The 23334-nt window shown below is 40.9% G+C and overlaps 1 protein-coding gene and 1 long non-coding RNA gene across 2 annotated transcripts; both read left to right on the forward strand.

Moving 5' to 3' along the window:
- Positions 1-1603: 1603 nt before the first annotated feature.
- Positions 1604-22110, forward strand: LOC136426813 (uncharacterized). The gene is made up of 26 exons (XM_066415535.1): positions 1604-1760; positions 2247-2413; positions 6212-6372; positions 6495-6571; positions 6848-6927; positions 7164-7371; positions 7597-7670; positions 8145-8247; positions 8403-8467; positions 8630-8707; positions 8953-9063; positions 9234-9300; positions 9478-9579; positions 12698-12887; positions 13312-13416; positions 14411-14475; positions 14959-15123; positions 15615-15673; positions 15811-15972; positions 16571-16699; positions 17081-17214; positions 17630-17764; positions 20684-20807; positions 21142-21238; positions 21519-21629; positions 21802-22110. Exons 1-26 carry the CDS (start codon positions 1685-1687, stop codon positions 21867-21869), a joined length of 2913 nt encoding a protein of 970 aa, XP_066271632.1. The 5' UTR covers positions 1604-1684; the 3' UTR covers positions 21870-22110.
- LOC136427385 (uncharacterized) lies at positions 9830-11273 on the forward strand. The gene is made up of 3 exons (XR_010754413.1): positions 9830-9933; positions 10270-10392; positions 11207-11273. It is a non-coding gene; the product is annotated as an uncharacterized lncRNA (long non-coding RNA).
- Positions 22111-23334: the final 1224 nt, after the last annotated feature.

The raw sequence follows: 23334 nt of genomic DNA on the forward strand, positions 1-23334 counted from the left end.
TATTTCCGCTTTAGAAACAGTTATGGTTTTGCCTACTGTATTCACGACAATACTGGAGACCCCTGATATCACTGTACTACTTCCTGCTCAGCCTGCGTAGCAATACCGTACCTCTTGTGTAATGCTTTGAGAATGTTTCCCAGTTACGTGATCGATGTACACTGTTTTACTATGGCATTAGACACTTTCACTTGTCGGATAATGTAAACAGTTTTTGTTATCTATTGTTCATTCTTATCAATTATGTTAACAGTTGTTACTCACTTCAGTAAACAGGCTATATCTCATTTCATGGCGTAAACTGTCACCCCGTAATCCCGAAGTTCCTGATCTTACATATTGGCGTTCATTTTGTCAGGCCTGCGTGCCACTGATTGTCAGATGTGATATTGGACTCTTATTCGCTTGACGCTAGAACTGTCATCTGTAATGAGAACGTTTTGGTTCTCTTCGGCACACTGATTGAAGTAGGTCATTATGTTTCGCCAACGAAACATACTGTTTTTTGTCAGGTTTCTTCTCCTCCTTCTCCTTCTCCTGTCAAATCTTCAAATCGATTCTTCTCGGTCGTCCGTGGACCAAATTGGCTGAAATTTGGTATGCATGTAGAGTAAGTGTATACCCCTAGACCCTTTTTTCTTTTTTTAATACAAGTTTTAAAAATGATTTTATGGAGGTTTTTTGGTCATTTTACGACACTGGACAATTTCAGACTCACTGGTGTAACATCGTGATGTTAACAATGGAGATTAAATCTCAGGTGGTTCTGGTGGCGCGCTAATTTCTTTCCAGTTCTTTCCAAATTTCTGACAGTTTTCAAGCAATCCTCGCCATAATCATTCTTAATCTTCACTTGAAAGTTCATCTGTGTTGGTAGAAGTCATTCTGAATGGAGTTTAAACTGTAAACGCCAACACAATAAATCGGACATACCCAAATTTTCGACTGAACAGCTACAGTCTTTTTCAGTCAATAGACTTTCTGCAACATATGATCCACTGCTCTCCGAGTCACGTGTCTCATCTGCATAACGTGACGTCACAGAAGCAGTGGATTGTTCACTCCTTGAAAAAGACTGTAGCTGTTCAGTCGAAAATTTGGGTAAGTCCAATTTATTATGTTGGCATTTACAGTTTTAACTCCATTCAGAATGACTTCTACCAACACAGATGAACTTTCAAGTGAAGAATAAAGTAGCTGCTCTAACGTTCGTGTATGCAGTGTAGCGTATGGTGTGTATCACGACAGAGACTCTGTGGTCTAACCGGTAGCCTTAGGTGAACTCTGGGTGCGAAGGGGCGTGGCGGTGCAAGGTCGCCCAAATCTGGGATATTAATCATACTGGCGCAAACAAGGTAACAATGGAATAGTCCGTTCTCCATATTTGGGAGGTATCACGTTACATAAATGTCTCGAGCAGCCCAGTTTGGCACCGACAGAAGAAGATTTTGTGACTTAAGGTGCTGGACAACTTCACGCATACCATCGACAAGGACGCTGTCTTTCCGGTGGGTAAGATATTCTTGTCCCGACGCAAACCAGTCGTTGCGTTGAGATACGTTATACGCTCTGACTGTCAACAATATCAATTTTCAGGCAAGTCATCACACCTGACTTAACTGAGGGGTCTTCACTAGTACTGAAAACAACGTTGATTTTCTTTCCAGAAAAGTCGGCATACACCATGCCGATCTTACCAGACGCGAACAAAGAGCTCAAGGACAAGCTGGCCTTCTGGGTGAATGGGAAGCGTCATGTCGGTATGTCATTTGATTGATAGTTTCAATACAAAATTTGGAGAGGAATGGCGAGGTCATTTTTCTAACCGTGATAATGAGCACACTTTTTCGCTTCTACCATCATAACTGAAAACTGGTCTGACAAACACAAGATGAAAATTGGAAAGGCCAAGATTTTACAATCCGAAGGGAAACGATTTCGTTACTTGTTGAGTAGATATACTGTAGGCAGTTCACGGCGTGCTCGTTCTCATTTAAATGTACACATTTTGTAATCTCCGTTACCAATTGAAATAAGACGTTCCTGGCATTAGGATATGCCAGATATTAGATGTCAAACTGTAGTTTTTATGACGACTTAAAACTTTTCTAGCTTTTAAAAACGGCAGTTGCGTACCTTATATGTGGCATAATTTAATGTCAGGAACGTCTTACTTTTAATGGTAACGGAGATTACGAAATGTGTACATTTAACTGAGAACGAGCGGGCAGTTGCCCTCCATACAGTTCAAAATGCTGACCCCGCGATGACCTTGAACGAGTGGCTGCGCTCCCAGCGTGGACTGACCGGGACAAAGGTCATGTGCAGAGAAGGAGGGTGTGGCTGCTGTGTTGTCATGGTTACACACCCGGATCTGGCCAATGGAGGAACATGTTCTTATTCCTTGAATTCGGTATGTATTAACTTGGTATGTTCATCCAAGCCTATCTTTTTTCAATATTCAAATGTTGTACCACACTTGTAATATAGTCAGGGTATGCGTTGGAATGCATACGAAAACATTTTTTTCTGCTAACGCGTAGAGATAACGTTAATGTTAAAATACTTTAATGACACTGACAATGACAATGAACTTTATTGCATATTCATGCCCAGCATGGGCTAAATGCATTAGGTAACATAAAATAAAAGAAATGGAACATTGTGATATATTCCATCTAAATCTACAGAGTCTCTTCTCTCTTCTTGAAACATTTGTACACAAATTCACATAGTTTTTAGATGACATGATACATGTGAATAGCTCGTTATCTTCGCCGAGGAACTCGGAGTAGATTATGTTTTCGGTTGAGCCGGCTGTTGTGTGGGTCTGTATGTATGTCAAGAGCATACCTCGGGAAACCTTTGATGGATCTTCATGATATTTGGTAGGTGTGTAGTGGTTGTGCAAAGGAAAGTCAAGTTCAAAAATCATTTACCTGGCGTTTTTCAACAATACTGCATCGGACCTTTAATTATCTGTGTTTGTATGTAGGCAAAAAAAAGTGACGGAAACGTTGATGGATCTCAATGATTTTTGGTAGTTTGGAAGAGATTGTTGAAACGGAGGTCAACTTTAAAAATGATTTGTTTGGCGCTTTCCTACAGAACTGCAGCAGGCTTTGTGTGTGTGAGAGTTTGTATGTCTCCAGCATAACACGAGGAGCTATTGGCGGTTGTGCATGATATTTCGTGGATAGATATCGATGTCAAAGAGGAAAGTCAAGTTCGATAATGGGCCTCCTAGCGGGTATTTGAAGTACTGCAGCGGAGCTTCAACGTTTGAGGCCAAATTTTCTGGAGGCGTCAGGTTCATGATTGTTTTTGTAGTACATAGCTTCTGGGACGGCAAGTGAGTGGTGGGAATTAAGACCCTCTAGCTGCTCGTTTGGAACTGCAGTTGGCGTTTTTGTTAATACCGTTGGAGACGAATAACTCCAGCAGGGATTGACGGAATATCATAATTTATGGCATATGGATAGTTTCGGTGATGCTTTACATAATTGAATACTTGTCATGAAAATCAGACGATAATTTGCATAATAAATGAGGAAAGTTTATAGATTCGCCGAAAACTTGTAGTCAAATTTCGTACAAGTGCTATGGTAATGATTTTTAAGTGGTGTACAGCTCTTGGGGCAGGGAGTAAGTGATGTAAGTTTAGACCCCCTAGTGGCTTGCTTAGAACTGCAGTGGGCTTTTTTATGTTACCTTTGGAGGCGAATAACTCGGGTAGGGTTTGATGAATTTGCATTGTTTTGGACAGGTAGGTTATTGAGGTAATGATTAACAAATAAAGACGTATGAAATTGTAATCAGGGTCTAATTAAGTGGTGAAATAGGCTTGTTTATAATTACATTTTTAAGTACCTTTTGTCGACCTATATCTAAGGACAACACCTGCTTGTCACCAGGCCTGTGCAAATTAGATTGATGCTCTCTGGTGACCGCAAAAACCACCGGCCAAACTACACTCCCGCTGGGACGGAGCTTATATCAACAAACAAAGGAAAGGTCTGCAGCTGGCCCTGTGCGTGTGTTTCACATTAATTTTAACAGAGACACGAAAAAAGATATCCTAAAACAGTAACAGCTCTCACAAATCTAACACCCTCCAAAAAAACAAGTGAAACAGGAGGCTTTAGAGAGATATTGTCAATAGCAGTAGGGGTAAGAGTCGTGGTCACTGCCAACGTTAACATATTAGACGGAATTGTTAAGGGCGCATTTGCAACAGTAGTGGGCATTGACAGCACATGCCATGATGTCCACCCCTTCCTCGTACAATTCGACAGTGAAAGCAAATACAAGAAAGATTTACCCAAATGCGGTACCCATCAAAAGACAATGTTCAATAAGTTCTCAGTTACGGCAAGCGGACGATCCAAGCACGACGAGAACAGTATCCTCAATCTTTAGCATGGGGCTGTACCTAAAGTTTAAGGTAGATCACTGGACAAAACTGCTGTCCCCTTTGAGCGCAAACGGGTCGTTTTTTCCCAGGTCAGTTATATGTTGCCTTAAGCCGTGCTGAGTTTGAACGGATTGTATCTATTGGGATTTAAACCGTATGCAATTACAATACCGTAAACCAAAATATATGTTCTTAAAGAAATGGAACGCCTAGAACAGCTACCTGTGCCAAAGGTTACACAACAACCTAACACAGAAGACCACGATACTTGCATTAAATGTCAAGTTCCTGAATATACTCCTACGCGGAACATCTAAAAACATATCAACTGAGCTGACATATCAACACAACCGGTCGATGTCTTCGGTTTCGTGGAAACCTTTCTGAATGGCCGACAACAGAGTAACAATTTTCTGCCACAGGCAACGGCATTCAGAGCAGACAGTATTGGAACAGGAGGAGGGTACCGGTGATGACTGTTGCTACACAAGACGTCAATCCTACACAGCCGATATATTTCAGCCGATGGAGTGAAGTGCATAGCTACCACAGTCACCAAACTATCGACCACAGTCAACAGCATTAACATCTACAAACCACACTCCTTGCCTGAAGCAGCCTTGATCGATAGACTACAAAAACTCATATATTTAACTTTCAAGTGACATCTTGACAATTGTCCTTGGTGATTTCAATTTCGACCTGTTCCTCCCCAAATCCTAATTATTTATAATCTGTAACGGGACAGTTCAAGCTCCCACCGCTGACAATAGTACCCTTCTAGATCACATTTATGTCCGTGGACATGTACAAGACAGTATCAGAGTTACTGTTATGGACACATACTATACGGACCACGACATAGTCTGTGTTGCCTTGATGATATAACCTTAACAACAAACTGCTACTTAAGGTAATCCTGCCCATATACACAAAGCTACATTTTTAACATGTTCACCCTTGGCACATATGATTCGAACGCTCTTCTAATAACAGCAATTATACTTACCTAGGCATTGATTGTAATATGCATTTCCTATCTGTTCATTTCCCACATGTCAATTGACAGACTCAAATTAATATATGAGGTAACATTTATAAACATATTAGATTTAAGAACTCTATAAATACAGCGCTCTCTGCACTCTTTATAGAAACCCTTGCTTTTGCGGCGAAGATATGTGTTCGTGGAACTCTAGTTATTTTTAAGATGCGCATATTTTTTGTCTAGTTGTATGGGACTTACAAGGGATCTGCGCATGTCTGCGTATAGTGAGCATTCTGAGATAAAATGTATTTCATCTTCTATACAATCATTGTCACAGTAAGTACACATTCTGTTATTTGGTGGAGTCTGGTTGTACCTACCAACTTCAATTTGCAATGGATGATCGCTGATCCTTAGTTTAGTCATGGCTCGGCGATAGTTTGAATTTTTTATATCTAGATATTTTTCTTTTTCATACGTAATCTTGAATTTTTTGTACGTTCTCAATTTGTTTCCATTCTTCCCCTTTTCACCACAAGAGTTAAGTTGTGAGTAGAAATGTTGAAGAAAGTTGTCTTTTAGCCTCTGTTTTAGTTCAGATTGAGCGGATAGCATGTTTCGGTCTTTGTTAAGTAAAAGGTAGGCAAAGCCTGACTCCTCCAAGATTTTACTAATACTTGAAAGCCAGCATGGTATCTTTCTCCTATGTAGGTCCTGCTGTACGAAAAAAGCTTCATACTGTAAGCTATCTTTTGGCATTTCTCTAACTAATTAATAATTAATATATCCATCCTTCAACCCCACCCTAGTGCCTGTGTCCCCTGTGCAGTGTGGACGGCTGGAGCATCACAACAGTTGAAGGCCTGGGGGGACAGAAGGGAGGTTTTCATCCCATACAGCGCCGCCTGGCGGACTTCAACGGAAGTCAATGTGGGTACTGCAGCCCTGGTATGGTGGTCAACATGTATGGGTATGTAATCTATGTGTATTTGCTTTATTGCACGGTGTTAGAATGACAAATGGCAGTAATAAAAGAGAGCAAAACGGTACATAGCTGTGATTAAGCATGTTTCTAATGGTTCTATTCCACAGGTTGCTGAATAAGAAGCCACAACCCAGCCAACAAGATGTGGAAAACCACTTTGATGGACACATCTGCAGGTGTACAGGTTAGGAAAAAAGATAGATGTACTCAGAACGTACAAAGCTCTTGATTGAGTATTTTGTGTTATGTGTTTTTGCGTACTACTGAAATACCAAGGGGGCTTTTGATCTTCAGCACCAAGGACGGGTACGTTATCCCAAATCCCTTTGACTGCTTGGTTTATAAAATAGAACATGAAACTGCAAAGAAAACATAATTCTTATCGTCATCTTCTGAATAGGCAAAAGCCGTAGTAATGCCGTTTCAACATAAATGGACAAGATGTGCGTATTATTCCTAGGTTACAGACCTATCCTGGATGCCATGAAGTCGTTTGCAGCTGATGCAGATCCGGATAAAGGCGGCTGTATCGACATTGAGGTACACTTTGAAATTCTCTTGGATATTATTACTAGTATTATATGTGTGTTACTTTGCAAAGGCTCTATCTTACATTTCTTTCATAATTTGGCGGTTTCATTTCGTCTTTCTTAGCAAAGTTGTACTTGTTCGATATAACAGATCTCAAGGTAGTAAGTTGCATCTATGTTTTTAAACTTAAAAGTATAATGGTGGATCTGATAGGGTTTTTAGCATTGTTACATTTCTGATTATAGGATCTAGACAAACACCCCTGCCCCAGGACTGGGGAGGAATGCAACGGTGCCTCTGCCAATGGAGTGAACGGCACAAGCACACGTTCCCTGAGGTGTTGCCAAAATGGAGTTGACTGGTATCGTCCCACCACCCTGGTTGAGTTGTATGGCCTCTTGGAGCAGCACAGTCAGGACCGGTACAAACTGGTCTGTGGGAACACGGCTGCGGGTAAGCGATGTTAACTACGGTGTCAACCTTCACCTTGAAATGGTTACTACAAAACATTGTGTTTACATTTTCTCGAACGTTACTCGTTAGCCGTGAATAAGTCCTTGCTTGCATTCGGACTCAGGAGAAGTTGATTCTATTCAAAACAATACCTGATGATTTCTATATCAACAAATGAAGAATGCAAAGATTTTGATATAAAAAACATGTAACACAATATTCCAGGTGTGTACAAGGCTGATGGTCCTCACACCTGTCTCATCGACATCAAAGGTGTATCCGATCTGTACAACTGTCAGGTATGAATGTTTATAAAAGATGGAGTATGGAAGTATCGACAGTGACTTTAGTATTCAGTTTCAACACACTGAAAACTATTAAACACCGCTTTTCCACGTTGATTTTTGGTTATTTTTTTTGTGGGGGTGAGGGTACGCCTTATGGTTGTATATATATGCATACCGTCTATAGATGATATCAAAACAAACTCTTCTCTTTTCCAGGCTGGCCCACCACTGGTAGTCGGCTCTGCTGTGAGCCTTTCTACCCTGGTTGATTTGCTGCGAGCCGGTTCAGACCGGTCTCCATCCTACGATGTGCTGGCTGATCATCTGTGCAAAGTCGCCAATGTATCTGTCAGAAACGTAAGCAGACTTCGACTCGTACTGTCTAGCTTCTCATCCTAACATCTCTGTTTTTGTATATCACTTGATATTTGGATTTTTGTCCCTCTGATTCTGAAAGTGAGACTTTTGTTTTCTTTTTAATTTCAGGTCGGTAGCTGGGCTGGAAACTACATGATTAAACATGATCACCCGGAATTCCCTTCGGACGTCTTCACAATCATGGAAGCTGCGGGGGCAAAGGTCACCATAGGTCAGTGACATTTTGTAAACAAATCTATAACAACAATAACATCGATATCTTCTATTCCCCGAATCTTTTTTGTTTTTGAATTCATACTTCCACAAAGTTTGTTTTTTTTTTACTTCTGGAATTCAATGCAGATGTATTTTTCTTCCTATAAACAGGACAGAGGGATGAATCGCAGATAATGGCACTCGGTGACTTTTTGGGAATTGCAATGAATGGCAAGGTATCCATCTATTACTTCTACATTTTACTATAATTTTGTACTCATGGGCGCACTATCAATATCTTTAATCTGACATTCTGTAATATACAAACTACAATGATGATTAAGATTTTCTGCGAAAGCTACTCCATTGTTATTATGACCTATTATGTTCTATTTCAGGTGATTTGTTCGTTGGAGATCCCGCCCGGAAAGCCTGAAGACGTGTTCCGGACTTACAAAGTCGCTCCTCGGTCACAGGTTTGCCCTACTTTACACTGAATAAAAAGTCACTTTTACATGTAGAACATATAACGTTACAATTTGGATGCAAAGTGTTATGTACCGTCTAGATAGGAACTTTGAAATTGAGGTTGTCACTTTGCATCTACATTTTGTTGCACAGCTAGCGTTACAATATAAATGTCAATGAGTAAATCTGATTACTGGTATTTTATTAAACTACAGACGAATACATACTATAATGGGGACTGTTGTACTTACAGAACGCCCATGCGTACGTTAATGCTGGCTTCAGGATGACACTGGACCGTCAGAGTGACTTAACAGTGGTCACAAAACCGTCCATTGTGTTTGGCGGCGTCAACAAGACCATGGTATTATCCTTACATACAATTTCAACATCTCATACTGCTTTAACATTTTAGAATGCTGCAACTTTTCATGTCCTTCTGTTATGGATGTAACATTTTAGCACATGAAATAAGTATGGCCTGAGTATCATATCATATCAACTTGGATTAAGATATCCCTAACATGCTTCTAGGTACATGCCTCTGCAACTGAAGACTTCCTGGTTGGAAAGAGAATTACCATTGCTGAAACATTGAAAGGTACAATATTTTCAAGAAAGGCATCTTTAGCATAGATTACCCATCATAATCAACCTAAGACTATGCAATCATTCTGGTTTTAAAGATGATTGGGAATAGTTTTAGAATCGTAATGTTTTGACAAATGAAAGCAATGATAATTATCAACTATAAAGTTTTGTCTGTATCCTACATAAGGAGCTCTGGCCGTTCTGCAAGGAGAACTGATGCCGGATGATTCTGCGCTCCAGTCTTCACAGTACACAAAACAGCTGGCCATGGGACTGTTCTATAAGGCAAGTTCTATGCTTACGGTCCAAATCCCATCTGACAAGGAGCATAAATGTTATATATCATATATGACAACATAATTCCTTTGACAGGTTTGGTACATCTTCTTTCTGATAGATATCAAACTTAATTCATAGTTAAGTCGACTTTAGCATCAACAATCATATGTACCAATCAATAAAAAGTACTTTCCCCCATCAGTTTTACCTGTCTGCTGTTGGGAAGGACAGCCAGACAGAGCGGGTTCGTTCAGCGAGTGACCCGCTCGTGCGCCCGGTGTCCCGCGGGAAGCAGCACTTCCAGACTAAGGAGTCCGAGTGGCCCCTCAGGCAGCCCATGCCTAAAACATCATCTAGGGTACAGGTGGGATAGCCTCACAATTCTATCACGCTGTGGTGTCGGCATGGCAATTACATGTAAATTCCCTGCAACTTCTGCATGGTAGGAAAAGACGCTATGTTGATTTGTGTCTATCAGTCTGTTTTTTTTAGTTGGTTTGTTTGTCTGTTTGTTTGAAAACATACGTGGCACTTAAGGCCATATTATATTAAGATGATAGAGCTGATTCAAATTATAAGCAAACATTGCACCTAGCTAGTGAAATGAACGGAGGTATAACATACACAATAGGGAAATGAAACATTGCAACTGCAGAAATTGATGTATCATGTTTTTTTATCTGTATCGTACTATCTATAGGCATCTGGAGAAGCCATCTATATCAACGACATGCCTGCCATGCCTGGGGAAGTCTTTGCTGCCTTTGTGACTTCGACTGTAGCCAACTGTAAACTGGGAAACTTGGACTTTTCACGCGCAATGGTATGATGGTATCATAGCACTGTTACGTCTTCATGTTTAAGTAAAGGAAGCAAACATGCGCGAACACTTCTGTCTACATATATAGTTCTAGTTGCTACTGCCTGATATTCTAGATTAAAGGTGCCCTAAGCGATTTCAGGGGGTAAAATTTGAAATATTCTGGGGAAGGCAATTCTGTTTGGTGAGGTTCAAATTTACATTTACTTCCCTATATTAGCACATCTGCATCATTATTTCATACTTTGGGCGTTTAAAAATAGCACAGAAGCAAGCCACAAAAGGAGTATTTTATTTATTGGGTCCCCCAAAAAATCAGCCCAGAATCCAACCGTAACCGTCTTCTGTCGACAATCTTCGGTAACTTCCGGCCGCGTGACGTCACAATACCCAAGCACATTGAGCCATGACCATGTGATTATTTCTTCGGAAGCGTTCGGGACTTATCGGTCAGAATCGTGCATGTTCGGAAGATTTGAAATGATGGCTGGCCTCCAAGTGCTAAGATTTTCAATGAGTTCCCACCACACAACGACATCATATTTTTGCTCCATGATGGTCGATATGTGATGGGATAGTGTTATCTAAACTTACTATGGATAGAAATCAGAAAAAAAATGATTTTGAATATATGACCTTTCAGCGCCCTTATATTGCTTAGGTTGCCTTTAATTCCACTTCTTTCAGAAATACTGGCCCTTGTCAGTGACACAGCGTAATCCCTGGACAGAATTGCACTTTGTATATATCCTAAGAAAGTTGTACTTTGTGTATATATGTATGGCATATGAAGACGTTTCTGTTGCTAACTTCACAGGAAATACCAGGAGCAGTTGCTTATATAACAGCCGGAGACGTCAAAGGACAAAACAATCTGTTTGAAGCTGATGAGGTATATGTGCTCTCATGGCATCGTGGAATAAGATAAAAGGCGTATTAGATTTCTTTGGTAAAAAAAGACATTAGGTGGTGGCCATTAAATCAATACAAAAAGGATTAGATGTTGCTTAGAAAGCGAGGTTTTCGCATAGAACTAAATATCTGAGCACATTTGGACCATGTGGACCTTCGAGGCTGAAAGAGGTAAACGCTAATCTGAGAAGGCACAAATGATTCTTACTAGTACTGTAAGTGCAGAAATATTCGAGAGGATTTAATTTCGGAGATGTGAAAAATGGAGTGTCCGAGGTGGTTTTGAGTTCGCGTTTGAAACAATAGGAGCGCTACAGTCACACAATGAAACGGTATTTCGCGGTGGGTTTAAGTTCGCGGTAGAGTTCAACGCGAAAGCCGAAAACATAATCCCGTCGCGAACATTCCTGCACTTGGTACCCTGCATCAAAATGCGAACATTTCTTGAAGAAAACGTTTCTTGCAATCTTTTTAGATTTTCTCCAGCGGTGAGGTGTCATATGCAGGCCAACCGGTGGCTCTTGTCATTGCAGGTAAAGGTCGCTTATTGTCATGATATTGACACACAAACAGAAATCGAAACGTCACGGGGGACATTTTGAATGCGTGACCAGTGTGAAACGACCGAATGACTAATGAGAGTGATTGTACATATGTACTATACGTTGCGTTTGGGAATGCATCTCATTATGTATACGCAGCAACACCTGTGCTGTATTACTATGTGAACCAGCCAGAATTGCCTTGAAGAAGGTGACAAATGGTCACCGAAACGTCGGTGGAATAAATCTCTTAGTTGTGTAAAAGGAGTCTTTTTATTCAGTGACTTACAAACCTGATAAAACTGTTCACAGACTAATGAGCGAGTTATGTATTTCCCCAGATACCCAGGCTCACGCTGATGTCATTGCCAAAGCTGTCCTGATCACCTACACTGACATAAAACCTCCCATCCTCTCCATCCATGACGCAATTGCTGCAGAATCCTTTCACCCCAATGTTACTGAGTTGGTAAAGGGAGATGCGAAAGGTAGTTTTTCTCTTAGGTTTATCTAAAGAAAAAAAAATCATTCCTGAATACCATCTACTTACAAGAAGGCATTCTTGGGGTTGTGGTACGATTTACTATTCCCCATTCCTCACACAATGCAACAAGACAAAACAACCCAATAGACCTCTTGCCAATTACGGCAGCCATTTTGAATTTCCTGGGGTCAGCTTGGGGTCATGCACCAAAATGAGGCTCTAATTGATGCCCCCTTCTTATAAGCCTGTATTGCAATATAGGTATGCCATCTTCAGTGGTAAAAACCTCCAAGCATAGGTGCAGGGAAAATTTCGTCTGTAGGAGCTTTCCATTAAATTCTCATTAAATGTCAATACTCTGCGTCATTAGGTGCTCTAGCTGGAGCTCCTCATCGCATCTCCGGTGAGGTGTCGTGTGGTTCTCAGTATCACTTCTACATGGAGACCCAGGTGTGCCGCTGCACTCCTACCGAGGATGGGATGGACGTCCAGTCTGCTACCCAGTCTATGGACTCAGTCCAGGCAGCTGTAGCACAGGCGACTGGGATGTCAGCTCACAGGTATTGACTAGACAGGTCTAAGACAATGTAAAGACGATATCTTGCTCCAAACATGATGCACGTCTTTTTAGGACAAAGGTTACACACCACCTATAAAGAAGTCTAAACATATTGTTTTGAATTATGAGAATTATGCAAACAAACAAACAAACAAACAAGCAAAGCCCATCGAAAAGTAACCTTTTCACATGGAAATGGAAAACCCAAACATTACAGTACACCTGTACGCAAGATTTTTTTTTAAGTTCTAAATATCTCACGGAGGTATGATATCTCTGAAATGTGGGCTCGAATAAAATCCTAAACAGGGATATATGCGGCTCCAGCGTCTTTTCTGAAGATGTGGCGTGAGTGTGTACGGTTGGTTTGAGGTTGCCCACTACTACTGCCTATATCTCTGAACTCTTGTTATACTTCTGTACAGAGTGTATGTATCTGTGAAGAGGCTGGGCGGAGGCTTTGGAGGGAAGTGCACCGCTTCAACGCTGCCGGCTGCTGCCTGTGCCGTGGCTGCTCAAACTCTCAACAGGTACTTACTTCATGCATTAGATCAAATGGGCGGAGCAGGTAATTTTCCCTTCTCGTCGCCGTTTACATGCATTATCACGTTCTGTCACTTTAAGTGTATTAGTATGCTCTTCCAAAACCTTGATGTTTCGTGGTTAGCATCTTCATCTTCTAATCACCAAACATTGCGAATTTCGGTATTCAGTTCTTACCTTTTGTGTTATACGCTTTCTTTGATTTGATTCACAGCGTTGACGTAACATATTATTGAATCACGCTACGTCTTTATAGGACTGTACGTTTGAGCATGCCCCTCGATGCAAATATGGGAGCCATATCGAAGAGAGCACCCTATCTTGTGAAATACGAGGTATGTATGTGTGTGTGTGTCCCTGCCAGTGGATTACGTAATGTTGTGAAAAATCAATTTTGTCATATTCTATTTTTAAACACATTTTATCCTATCATGTATCATTTCAGAAATAGCAAATAGACCCCAAATATCTATATATCAAAAAAGACTGATTAATGTGCCTATTGGCATAGACGTTCGGCTAAGTCATATCATCTTGGACAATTTATACCCACAGGTTGGTTTTGACGAAGAGGGAAGGCTGCTAGCAATGGTGTACAATCTGTACGAAGATAACGGAACTTCAGTCCACTGCTCTTTTTTTCTCCCGTTGCTGCCACAGTTTGCCGAAAACGGTGAGAACATATCAAGATGGTACCACAGTTCAATCATGATAGTCGGTAGAGAACGTTGCGTTACCATATACAAATTTATGTGTACTTAGACAAGTGCTGAGTGCTACGTTTTGACATAATGTATACAAACTTGTACATGTAAAAAAATTGCTAGAACTAATCTTATCTACACAATTGTTCATAAGGTATCCTTTCATTTGTGATCCTTTCGATCAGGTTTCTATACTATCCCGTACAAACTTCATGTTATGATGGATATAAAAAAATGATGAGATAAAGTTTACTTTTACAGTGTATTATTGTCCAAGCTGGCAGCTGACAGGGCAGGTCTGTAAAACCCACGTTGCTCCAGCAACCTTCACAAGAGCTCCAGGTAACATTTCGTAGTGCTGTACATACTTCATCTGTTATCTACCTAGTAACCTCCATTATCATTAATCCGCCGTGTTACATAAATCCTACTTTGGAAAACAGTGAATTTCAAAGAAATCTCTAGTGCAGCACCCCACAGGTATGCACAGTTTAGATATACATGAGTGCATTACACTAGGGAACGTTGGGTTGGGATCTATATCGACGTATCTTTTCAAGGTGGCGAGATTATGTACTCTGGTGGACTTATGTTAGTAGATACTAACTGTTATCGCATTCAAAAGTAAAAGATAGCTTTGCGTACGGTAGCTCTTGTAGGAGGCAAAATTGATATTGAGGAGTCTATCATATAATCAGTAGTATCATATTGGCGCAGTCTATGTTAATTTTAGTATTGTGTTACAGCCTATCAATTTACGCATTAGTCTATGGTTCAGATTTCAATATACGTAGATTTACACATACCACTTTATTGGTTTTCCAGGGTATGTCGCAGCTCACTTCAGCACAGAGCACATCATAGAACACGTGGCCAAGACCCTGAACAAGGACCCTACAGACCTACGTAGGGTCAACATGTTTGAAAACGGACACACCATTCTGTCGGGATACACTTTGTCTGATTGCAACATCACTCAGCTGTGGGACGGTACTGTTCATTTCATTCCAGTCCGTGAATCTAGTAATTGATTTGATATTCCTGTGGTTTTATGTAGATTTCCGTATGGTCATCTTTACTAATGACTTTCTTTGTTTGTCAAAGATCAATATGCATATGGTTTTAGGTAGAGTTCCATAATTATAAGTGAGGTCATCTCTAGTAGTGATTTTCTTTGTTTGCCAAAGATAGATATGCATATGATTTTAGGTAGATTTCCCTAAGTATGGTCATCTCTAGTAATGATTTTCTTTGTTTGGCAAATATCATGTTCTTAGTGGTTTTCATCTAAACTACTGGATCTGCTGTTCTTTGTGTACAATCTTTGATCTTTCATTTGAATACGTATGTGTATGCAATTCTTGTCTTTTGCTGTTTTTCCAATACTTCTTAAGGTGATAATAGTACAATAAAGCTGCAAACCTGTATTGCATCTGGCGTTAACAAAAATTAAATGTTGAATGATATGTGGCATTCTGTAGACCTCTTGACATCGGCTCAAATCAAACAACGACAGCAGGCGATAGATGTCTTCAACAAGGTAAGAGTGTATAATACTACACTGTCCCTTCACAAATATTTAGTTCTGATCTATTTGATGTTCACATGTGACATTCATTGGCTTGCAAGTTGTCTTGAGGCAGTATTTACGTTCACTAGAGAACTATTCATTTTCAGGAACATCGTTGGAAGAAGAGAGGCTTGTCTGTGGTTCCTTGTCGATATGCCCTCAACCCTTCCTTCTACCGTTTCACGGTTTTCGTGGCGATCTACCACACCGACGGCTCGGTGATCATCACACACGGCGGTATTGAGATGGGACAAGGGATCGATACAAAGGTAAATGATTCGATAGAAGTTCAGTCTGAAAGAAGCTTGCCTGGTTCCCAGACCACCACCATACACGCTACTCCCGCTCCCTGAACATACCCCCTGAAGTTTGTACCATGACTATGTACTAGACTAGTATAAAGGTATGCTAGCAAACATAATTAATGCCTTAAAGTATAAGTACTTTGAGTTCAGAAGATATCAACGTTAATATCTGAACCCCAAACTATTCTCCACACAAATATAGGCTATTCACCCATTGCAAAAATGGACTAATCACATCACAACATGACTGTACAAACTTCAAGGGGTATATACAGGAGGGTTAAAGTCCAATGATTGCCCAAATTTTGTGATTTCCGTGCTTAGATAGACCATCTCCATATTTTGAAATGCGTATTTTACAAAGTTGGAATTGATAAGTAGTTATAGCTTCATACAAGTAGAGAAGACCTTAAACCGTTCGTCAATACCCATCCTCTCTCGCTAGGAGTCACAAGGCTCCTGATGACAGACACTATAGCTAGCGACCCCTGGTGAGAAAGTGTCTTACCAAATGCAGTCCACAGTACATACAGATTACATGCTACTTGTTTTCCAACACCAGGTGATGCAGGTGGCAGCTGCCACCCTGAGCGTTCCCCTGGAGATGGTCCACGTGATGTCCACCAACTCTCTCTCTGGTGCCAACAGTGAAGTTTCAGGAGGCGCGGTCACGAGTGAACTGAACTGCCAGGTACAGTCACATCTCTGATAGATGACTTAGGGTGTAAAAAAGTGTGGGCCGGGGAGACTCGGGAATGGCCAGTAGGCTGTCAGAAATATGCCAGACTAACTGACAAAAGCGTTCCTGATTGCAGTTTAACCTGACAATGCTATTGTTGATACTCTTCAAGCAGTGGAATGGGTTCGGATTGTTTGTGACGTGCCTTTGGCGTTTCCTGAGCTTTCTACTTTGTGTCGTTTCCGTTATGTTCGCAACATAAAAAACGAGACAAAATAGAAAGCCCGACAAAAACGCCTAAAAACACGTATCTTCTCATTATACCAAACGTGATTTCAAGAATATAGATAGATATTTACCCCAGAGTAAATGCCTCTGTATCCATGGGTCCAGGGAGTGCTTGAGTGCTGCCGGAGGTTGAATGAACGGATCAACCCCATCCGACAGGAGATGGGCGGGGCTCCAAAATGGGCAGAACTCATCAATACCTGTCATTGTAAAGGAGTGGATCTTTCCGAGAAGTATATGTGGGTGGAATTTTTACCTGTTATCTTTTATATATAGAAGACGTGAAGATCGACTGAGAGGCCTCTTTGGTGAATGTAGTTAGGGCATCATGAAAAGTTTGTATTTCTTGTTTATAATGATGAGATATTTGAAACAATGCATTATCGAAACTTCGACATCTAAAGCAATGGCAAAGAAGCACATCCCATCATGCCGTGCCAGCCGTATATTGCTTTTCCCCGATTTGTTTACTCGACACTAGCTGTCTATTTATGAGTGGTAAAAGGTTGCAGAATCCAATGCCTTTGTTCAAATTTTTAGGATAGTACTAGTAATAGTAGAAATTATATTTTTGATGAGCAACTTTGTAGAAATTGTATTTTTGATGGGGTCCTTGATAAAGATATCAAAGCCATCTATTTTCCATGTATACAGGGAGCACCATCCACTGCCAGTTTTCCGCCCTACATACCACAGTTATGGTGTGACCTGTACGGAGGTGGAGCTGGATGTCCTGACAGGGGAGCGAGAAATCACCCGGTCTGACATCCTGTTTGACTGTGGGGAGAGGTAATCTCAAAGTCATATCCTCTCTTCCTACTAGGACCGATGGACTAGGGGGCTAAATTGCATTCGGGAGGTCGCAGGTTCAATCTCCGGCAGGGTCATACTAAATGCTTTAAAACTGGTTACACTACCAACTCGATTTTGGGTGAATCAGCCCTTTTTGGGTTACTAACCCAAAATGGGTGGGTAAGAAACAGTAACAAGGGGTACTTCATTGTTCTCTCCTGGGCTGATTATGCAAGTTTTGGGTGAAACCCCATGCGTTTACTTTGCAACAGAACACAATGGAAAAGTACCCATTTTTACCCATGCATTTCATAACACCTCTGGTACAAAGTGTGAAGCAGCAAGGGAAATGCTTGTGTGGCCAACCTCTCGGACTATAGCATTATGACTTTCCTCTTGCGAATTTGCAGTTATGGAACTTGGTAGGCTTCTTGCCTAGTCTGGGAAAATCGTAGTTCTTGGTATAGTCCTTCTTTTCTCAGAAAAAAGCTAGCTAACTCAATCTAGAACAGGGTCCAATACACATCTGTGTCTGGGCACTGTCTGGCCTGCTGTATTTCTTATGAAGACTGTTTTATTGTCTGTATAAAGCATCACTCCAAATTCTATTGTTTGAAATTTACCTGTGAGCTGAATAACAAAGCTTTCTGAGTAGAGCCAACATGCCAAAAGAAATTTCCGCCCCAAAATGTTGCCCTAGTTGCAGCAGTACCATTAGGATAGCAATTTCTTTCAGTTTCATCAAGAACTTGGGCAGCAAGGAGTCATTTCACAACTATTTGTGAAACCTATTTTCACCCAATCTTACTCTTCTATGACCTAGGTGTGAATTTCGTTTTCACCCAATACATCTACATGGAAACAATGACAAACCAGGTCACCCCTTTTTACCCATTTTGACTCTCTTGGGTTGAGTAAGTAACCCAAAAAGGGCTGATTCACCCAAAATCGAGTTGGTAGTGTTACTTAGCATTCAGCACATACTTAATTCAAGCTTTATTGGAAAAAAACTGGCAGACACAAAAGTCTGAATTGTGATGTTCTCACAAAATACACTTATCAAATTATGAATTAGAAAGGCAACATTTGCGGGAGCAAATGCAACATGTTTCGCCCATTTCCCTCCCCATGCAAAAAGCGACTGTGGCTTTCTCCTTAATCAACGACTCCAACTCGTACGACAATATTTGTAAGAGGGAAATACTTAGTATTTATCCTAGTTGGTTTCGTATTAAAAGAGTAAATTATGTTTACTTCAAGTAAATGTAGGACCGATAATGCAATATGGCGCTGGCATGACACTGTTAATATATGCAAAAAGGCGACCAACAAAACTTCGCCATCAAGCCGACTATCTGGTAAGTTACCACAAACAAAACAAGTTGCAGACGATTGTGTGTGGAGAAATCTTCGGCTTTTTTAAACAAGTGCCAGTGGCGATGAAAATACTATTTTTTTAGTACAACGCTACGCCACACATTTTGTTTAATACGCTATCGATCAGCGCCGATATTCAAGACTTCCCCGCGGCCCGATAGTGTAGACATGTAACAGGGGTTTACGCAAGGAGGTTGACAATTCTTAGGCTTACGTCACTTTTAGCCAAAAACTTTAAACAATTACTCAAAGCAAGGGCCTCCTTGTTCAAGGTAAATTTTCACGCACTTCACAACTCTCTATTGTTATTGTTAATGTTATTGTCAACGTCCCGACACGGAATGTTTCCTAAGGTGGGAAACTTTGGACACTTTGTGTGCACTATTGTGCGCACTGGTGTCCAATCTTGGTGACACAGGGGTAGAAAATTCGTGTACATAGCGAGGAAATGTCAGGTTTCACCATAGTGTCCAAGCTTGCAAACTTGTGGAAATCTTTGTTTCCATGCAGTATCAAAATAAGAAAAACACCGTGTGTGTCGAAAAATACCACCAGAAAAGTTTTGACTTAACTTCAGTAGGACACAACAATAACAACACAAGGATGGGAGCCAGGGAGTAGTGAAGTTGTGTCTGCACCTGTCAGAGTAGTGCCCCTAATTAAATTGACTATTTCAACCAATCAGGTTGAGCTTGATAAATCCGCGCTCTCTCATTGGCTGACCGAATTAGTCCACCTGGCCAGATGAATAAAGATGTGACCTAAAGGTCAGTGACCCCATATGAGGAAAATAGCCGATCTTCTCCTACAAATACCCTCTAAAATCGTATTTCGAAGTGTTCTATGCCGAAAGAGGGAATGGGATTATTTGCATATTTGTTCAATGTACCCCCATAGCAAATTTCAGGTCATTTGGATTTATTTCCAGAGCACAGGAGGCCAAAATGTACGTTTTTGGTCAGAAAAACTTCAATAAAATCACTTTCAAGGTCAATATCGAAAAAATGAAAAAAAGGGTTCCCGGATATTTACCCACTCTACCTGTGTACCAAATTTCAGCTCAGTTGGTGCAGGGACGACCGAGCTGCGTCGACAGAAAGATTTGACAGGAGAAAGAAACCTTACGAACACAGTATGTTGCGCCCAACAGTATGTTGGGCTCAACATAATTAGGTATAGAGGTAAAGTAAAATCTGTGATTTACATTGATACATATGCATGTTCCTTAAACTAACATTCTCGTCACATCATAAAATCAATATATATAGGAGGAGTCTATGTGTCATTCAGTCGCATACGATAACTACTATGGTAGTTGAGCACACCAGTACCAGTGGACTAGCCTCCTGGGTTAATGTAGTGCACGCACAACTGTGTGGCCCAAGGGCCTAACGGAGATGGACATCACCCAATACCCACAAATGCCTGAGATGGATTTTATCTGAACTTCGTCTCCTAGAAAAATTATGTTTCCCCTTTCTCTTTTGGTTCTTATAAGCAACCAAAGCTCTAACGCACGCTGATTCTCACTTCTCACAGTGTAAACCCTGACCTGGACGTAGGCCAAGTTGAGGGAGCGTTCGTGTTCGGGCTAGGCTACTGGCTGACCGAGAAGTGTGTGTACGACAAGAAGACAGGGAGGCTGCTGACCAACGGAACATGGGTAAATGCCCGCACAGTCCTACTACTATGCAGTATAGCGTTGTTGCAGCCTATTTCTTGCATCGTAAAGGTAGAATATTGTGTCAAGGCCATCCCTACTCTCGATAAGTGATTTGGATTCTTTTATATTTGTAAAAGAGGTTTGAAGCAGCCTGAGGCTCGCACACACACAGAGACCCCCCGAAAGACACGTCATCCAATGAAAAGGTTGTCTAGTGTTTAGAGACATACACATTTCATATCAACGTGATACCTGCAGCCTGTGACCAGTGTTAACCCTGGCAACGTATTCATGTTGTTTCACTGTTATATGAAATTCTTTTCAATTCATGAAGGAATACAAGCCTCCTACAACCAAAGATATTCCAGCGGATCTCCGAGTTACCCTGCTGCCGAACTCGTCCAACCCGTACAACGTCATCAGGTCTAAAGGTAAGGAGATATCTGCGCTCTTCCAAAATACATTATGGGCATCTGCGTTGAAGGGTAGAATAAAAGAACTCTTAATGTAAGAAGACTGATCTTTATATGACTTCTTTCGTAATGTCGCTTACCAACACAGATGAACTTCCGTGCTAAAGGGACTCTTTGTTTGACGAATTGAACATTTTGTATACTGTTTGCATTGCTATCTTGTGTTTATTTCAGAATTTTGCGCTTTGTAATGTACTATACATGTATTTAATCAAGCCCAAATTTGATTCCCCTACAGCTGCTTCAGAGCCTCCGCTACTGATGTCCTGCTCTGCCGTGTTTGCCCTGAGACAGGCTATCCAGAGTGCACGGGAGGACTCCGGCTATCGGGCGGACTTCTTTCCACTGAGTATGTACGAATTAAGTGTGATTTGAAGATAACGTGATATCTTGTACTTTTGGGCAAAAAATCCGTTGCGTCTGTTGCCTGATTGTGGTTCCGACAAAATATATCTTGTTGTTTAATAGATGAATTGGTTTACTGGCTAATAATTTCCTGTATTTGTTAAATCACATTGCAGATGGCCCTGCCACTGTGGAGAGTTGTCACCAGGCCTGCCTCGTGGATTCGTCCAACTTCACCCTGTGACAGTTGAACCTCTGCAAGCTTTAGCACTAGACGTACTGGCGGCGACTCTCACAATAGCATTTAAAAGCATTTCCGAACATTCACAACTCTCGATGCAAAGGGAGGGCTATGAAAAAACTAACATTTCAATAAGAACTACATAACCTTTTAGTACTCATTCATTTAGGCAAGCACATAATTCCAACTAACCACATTTATTATCTTCGCCGAGTACTTGTATACTCGGAGAAGATTATGTTTTCGGTTGTTGGGTGGGTCCGTATGTATGTCAGGAGCATAACTCAGAAAGCTTCGATGAATCTTTAAGATTTTTGGTAGGTGTGTAGTGGTTGTGCAAGGGAAGGTCAAGTTCGAAAATGGTTCATTTTGCGTTTTTCAAAAGTACTGCAGTGGACTTTGCATTTTTTTTGCATATATGCAAAAAAAGTGACGGAAACGTTAATGGATCTTCATGATTTTTTCAGGTGTGTAGATGTTGTAAAAACGGAAGTCAAGTTCAAAAATGGTTCCCCTGACATTTTCCTTCGGTACTGCAGCGGGCTTTGTGTGGATGTGTATTTTTATGTCGCCAGCATAACTCGAGAAGCTTTTGATGGATCTATATGATGTTAAGTGGATAGGTAGGGTGTACAGAAAGGAAGGTCAAGTTCGATATTGGGCCTTCTAGTGGGTACCTAAGGTACTGCGGCGGCATATTTTCTGAAAGTGCTATTGTCATGATTTTTGTGTGGTAGATAGTTCATGCCACAGGAAGTAAGTTCTGTAAATTTGGGCCCCCTTGCGGCTTGTTTAAAACTGCAGTGGGTGTTTTTGTTGACATTCGGACATGAATAACTTGAGAAGGGGTTGACAGATCGTCGTGATGTTTGTTATGTAGAGAGCTCAGATGGTACTTTACGTAATCAATGACTAATTATGCAAATCAGGAGCTTTTTTGCATAATTAGTAAGGAAAGTTTACAGGATAAACAAAGAAAACTAATAGGAAGGTTTGCCAGAGCAGCAGCTGCTAAAGATTTCGTCAGTATCTGAGCTACAGTAACCCCCAGGAGTGTCAGACATCTGTTGTGAATTTAGCTGTTGTGACAAACAAAGATTCTATTGTTGTCTGGCTCATCTTACCAGTTTTCTTTGCTTCCTTGTCTTACTTTCTACTTCAATTTTGTTTAACATTTCAGGAACATTTTATTGCATATACATGTACTTGGAACTTTTTTTCCAGTCTTGGTGGAATTGCTTTACCAGCTTCACCCACATCCCCGCCCCAACCCAATAGGCATTGTCTTCCATCCAGCTCACACACATCTGGAATTGCATGGACCCAGTTTTTCCTCAAGGAAATTCCATTAAATTTCTGTTACCACTGTAACTATTCTTCTGCTTGTCACCATGGCCTCTACTTAGCTCATCAGATCATAAACGTGCAATAAAGGTCTTTCATTCATTCATTCATTAAAGCCCAAACC

This window comes from Branchiostoma lanceolatum, chromosome 2 (assembly GCF_035083965.1).
Source record: "Branchiostoma lanceolatum isolate klBraLanc5 chromosome 2, klBraLanc5.hap2, whole genome shotgun sequence".
Taxonomy (NCBI): domain Eukaryota; kingdom Metazoa; phylum Chordata; class Leptocardii; order Amphioxiformes; family Branchiostomatidae; genus Branchiostoma; species Branchiostoma lanceolatum.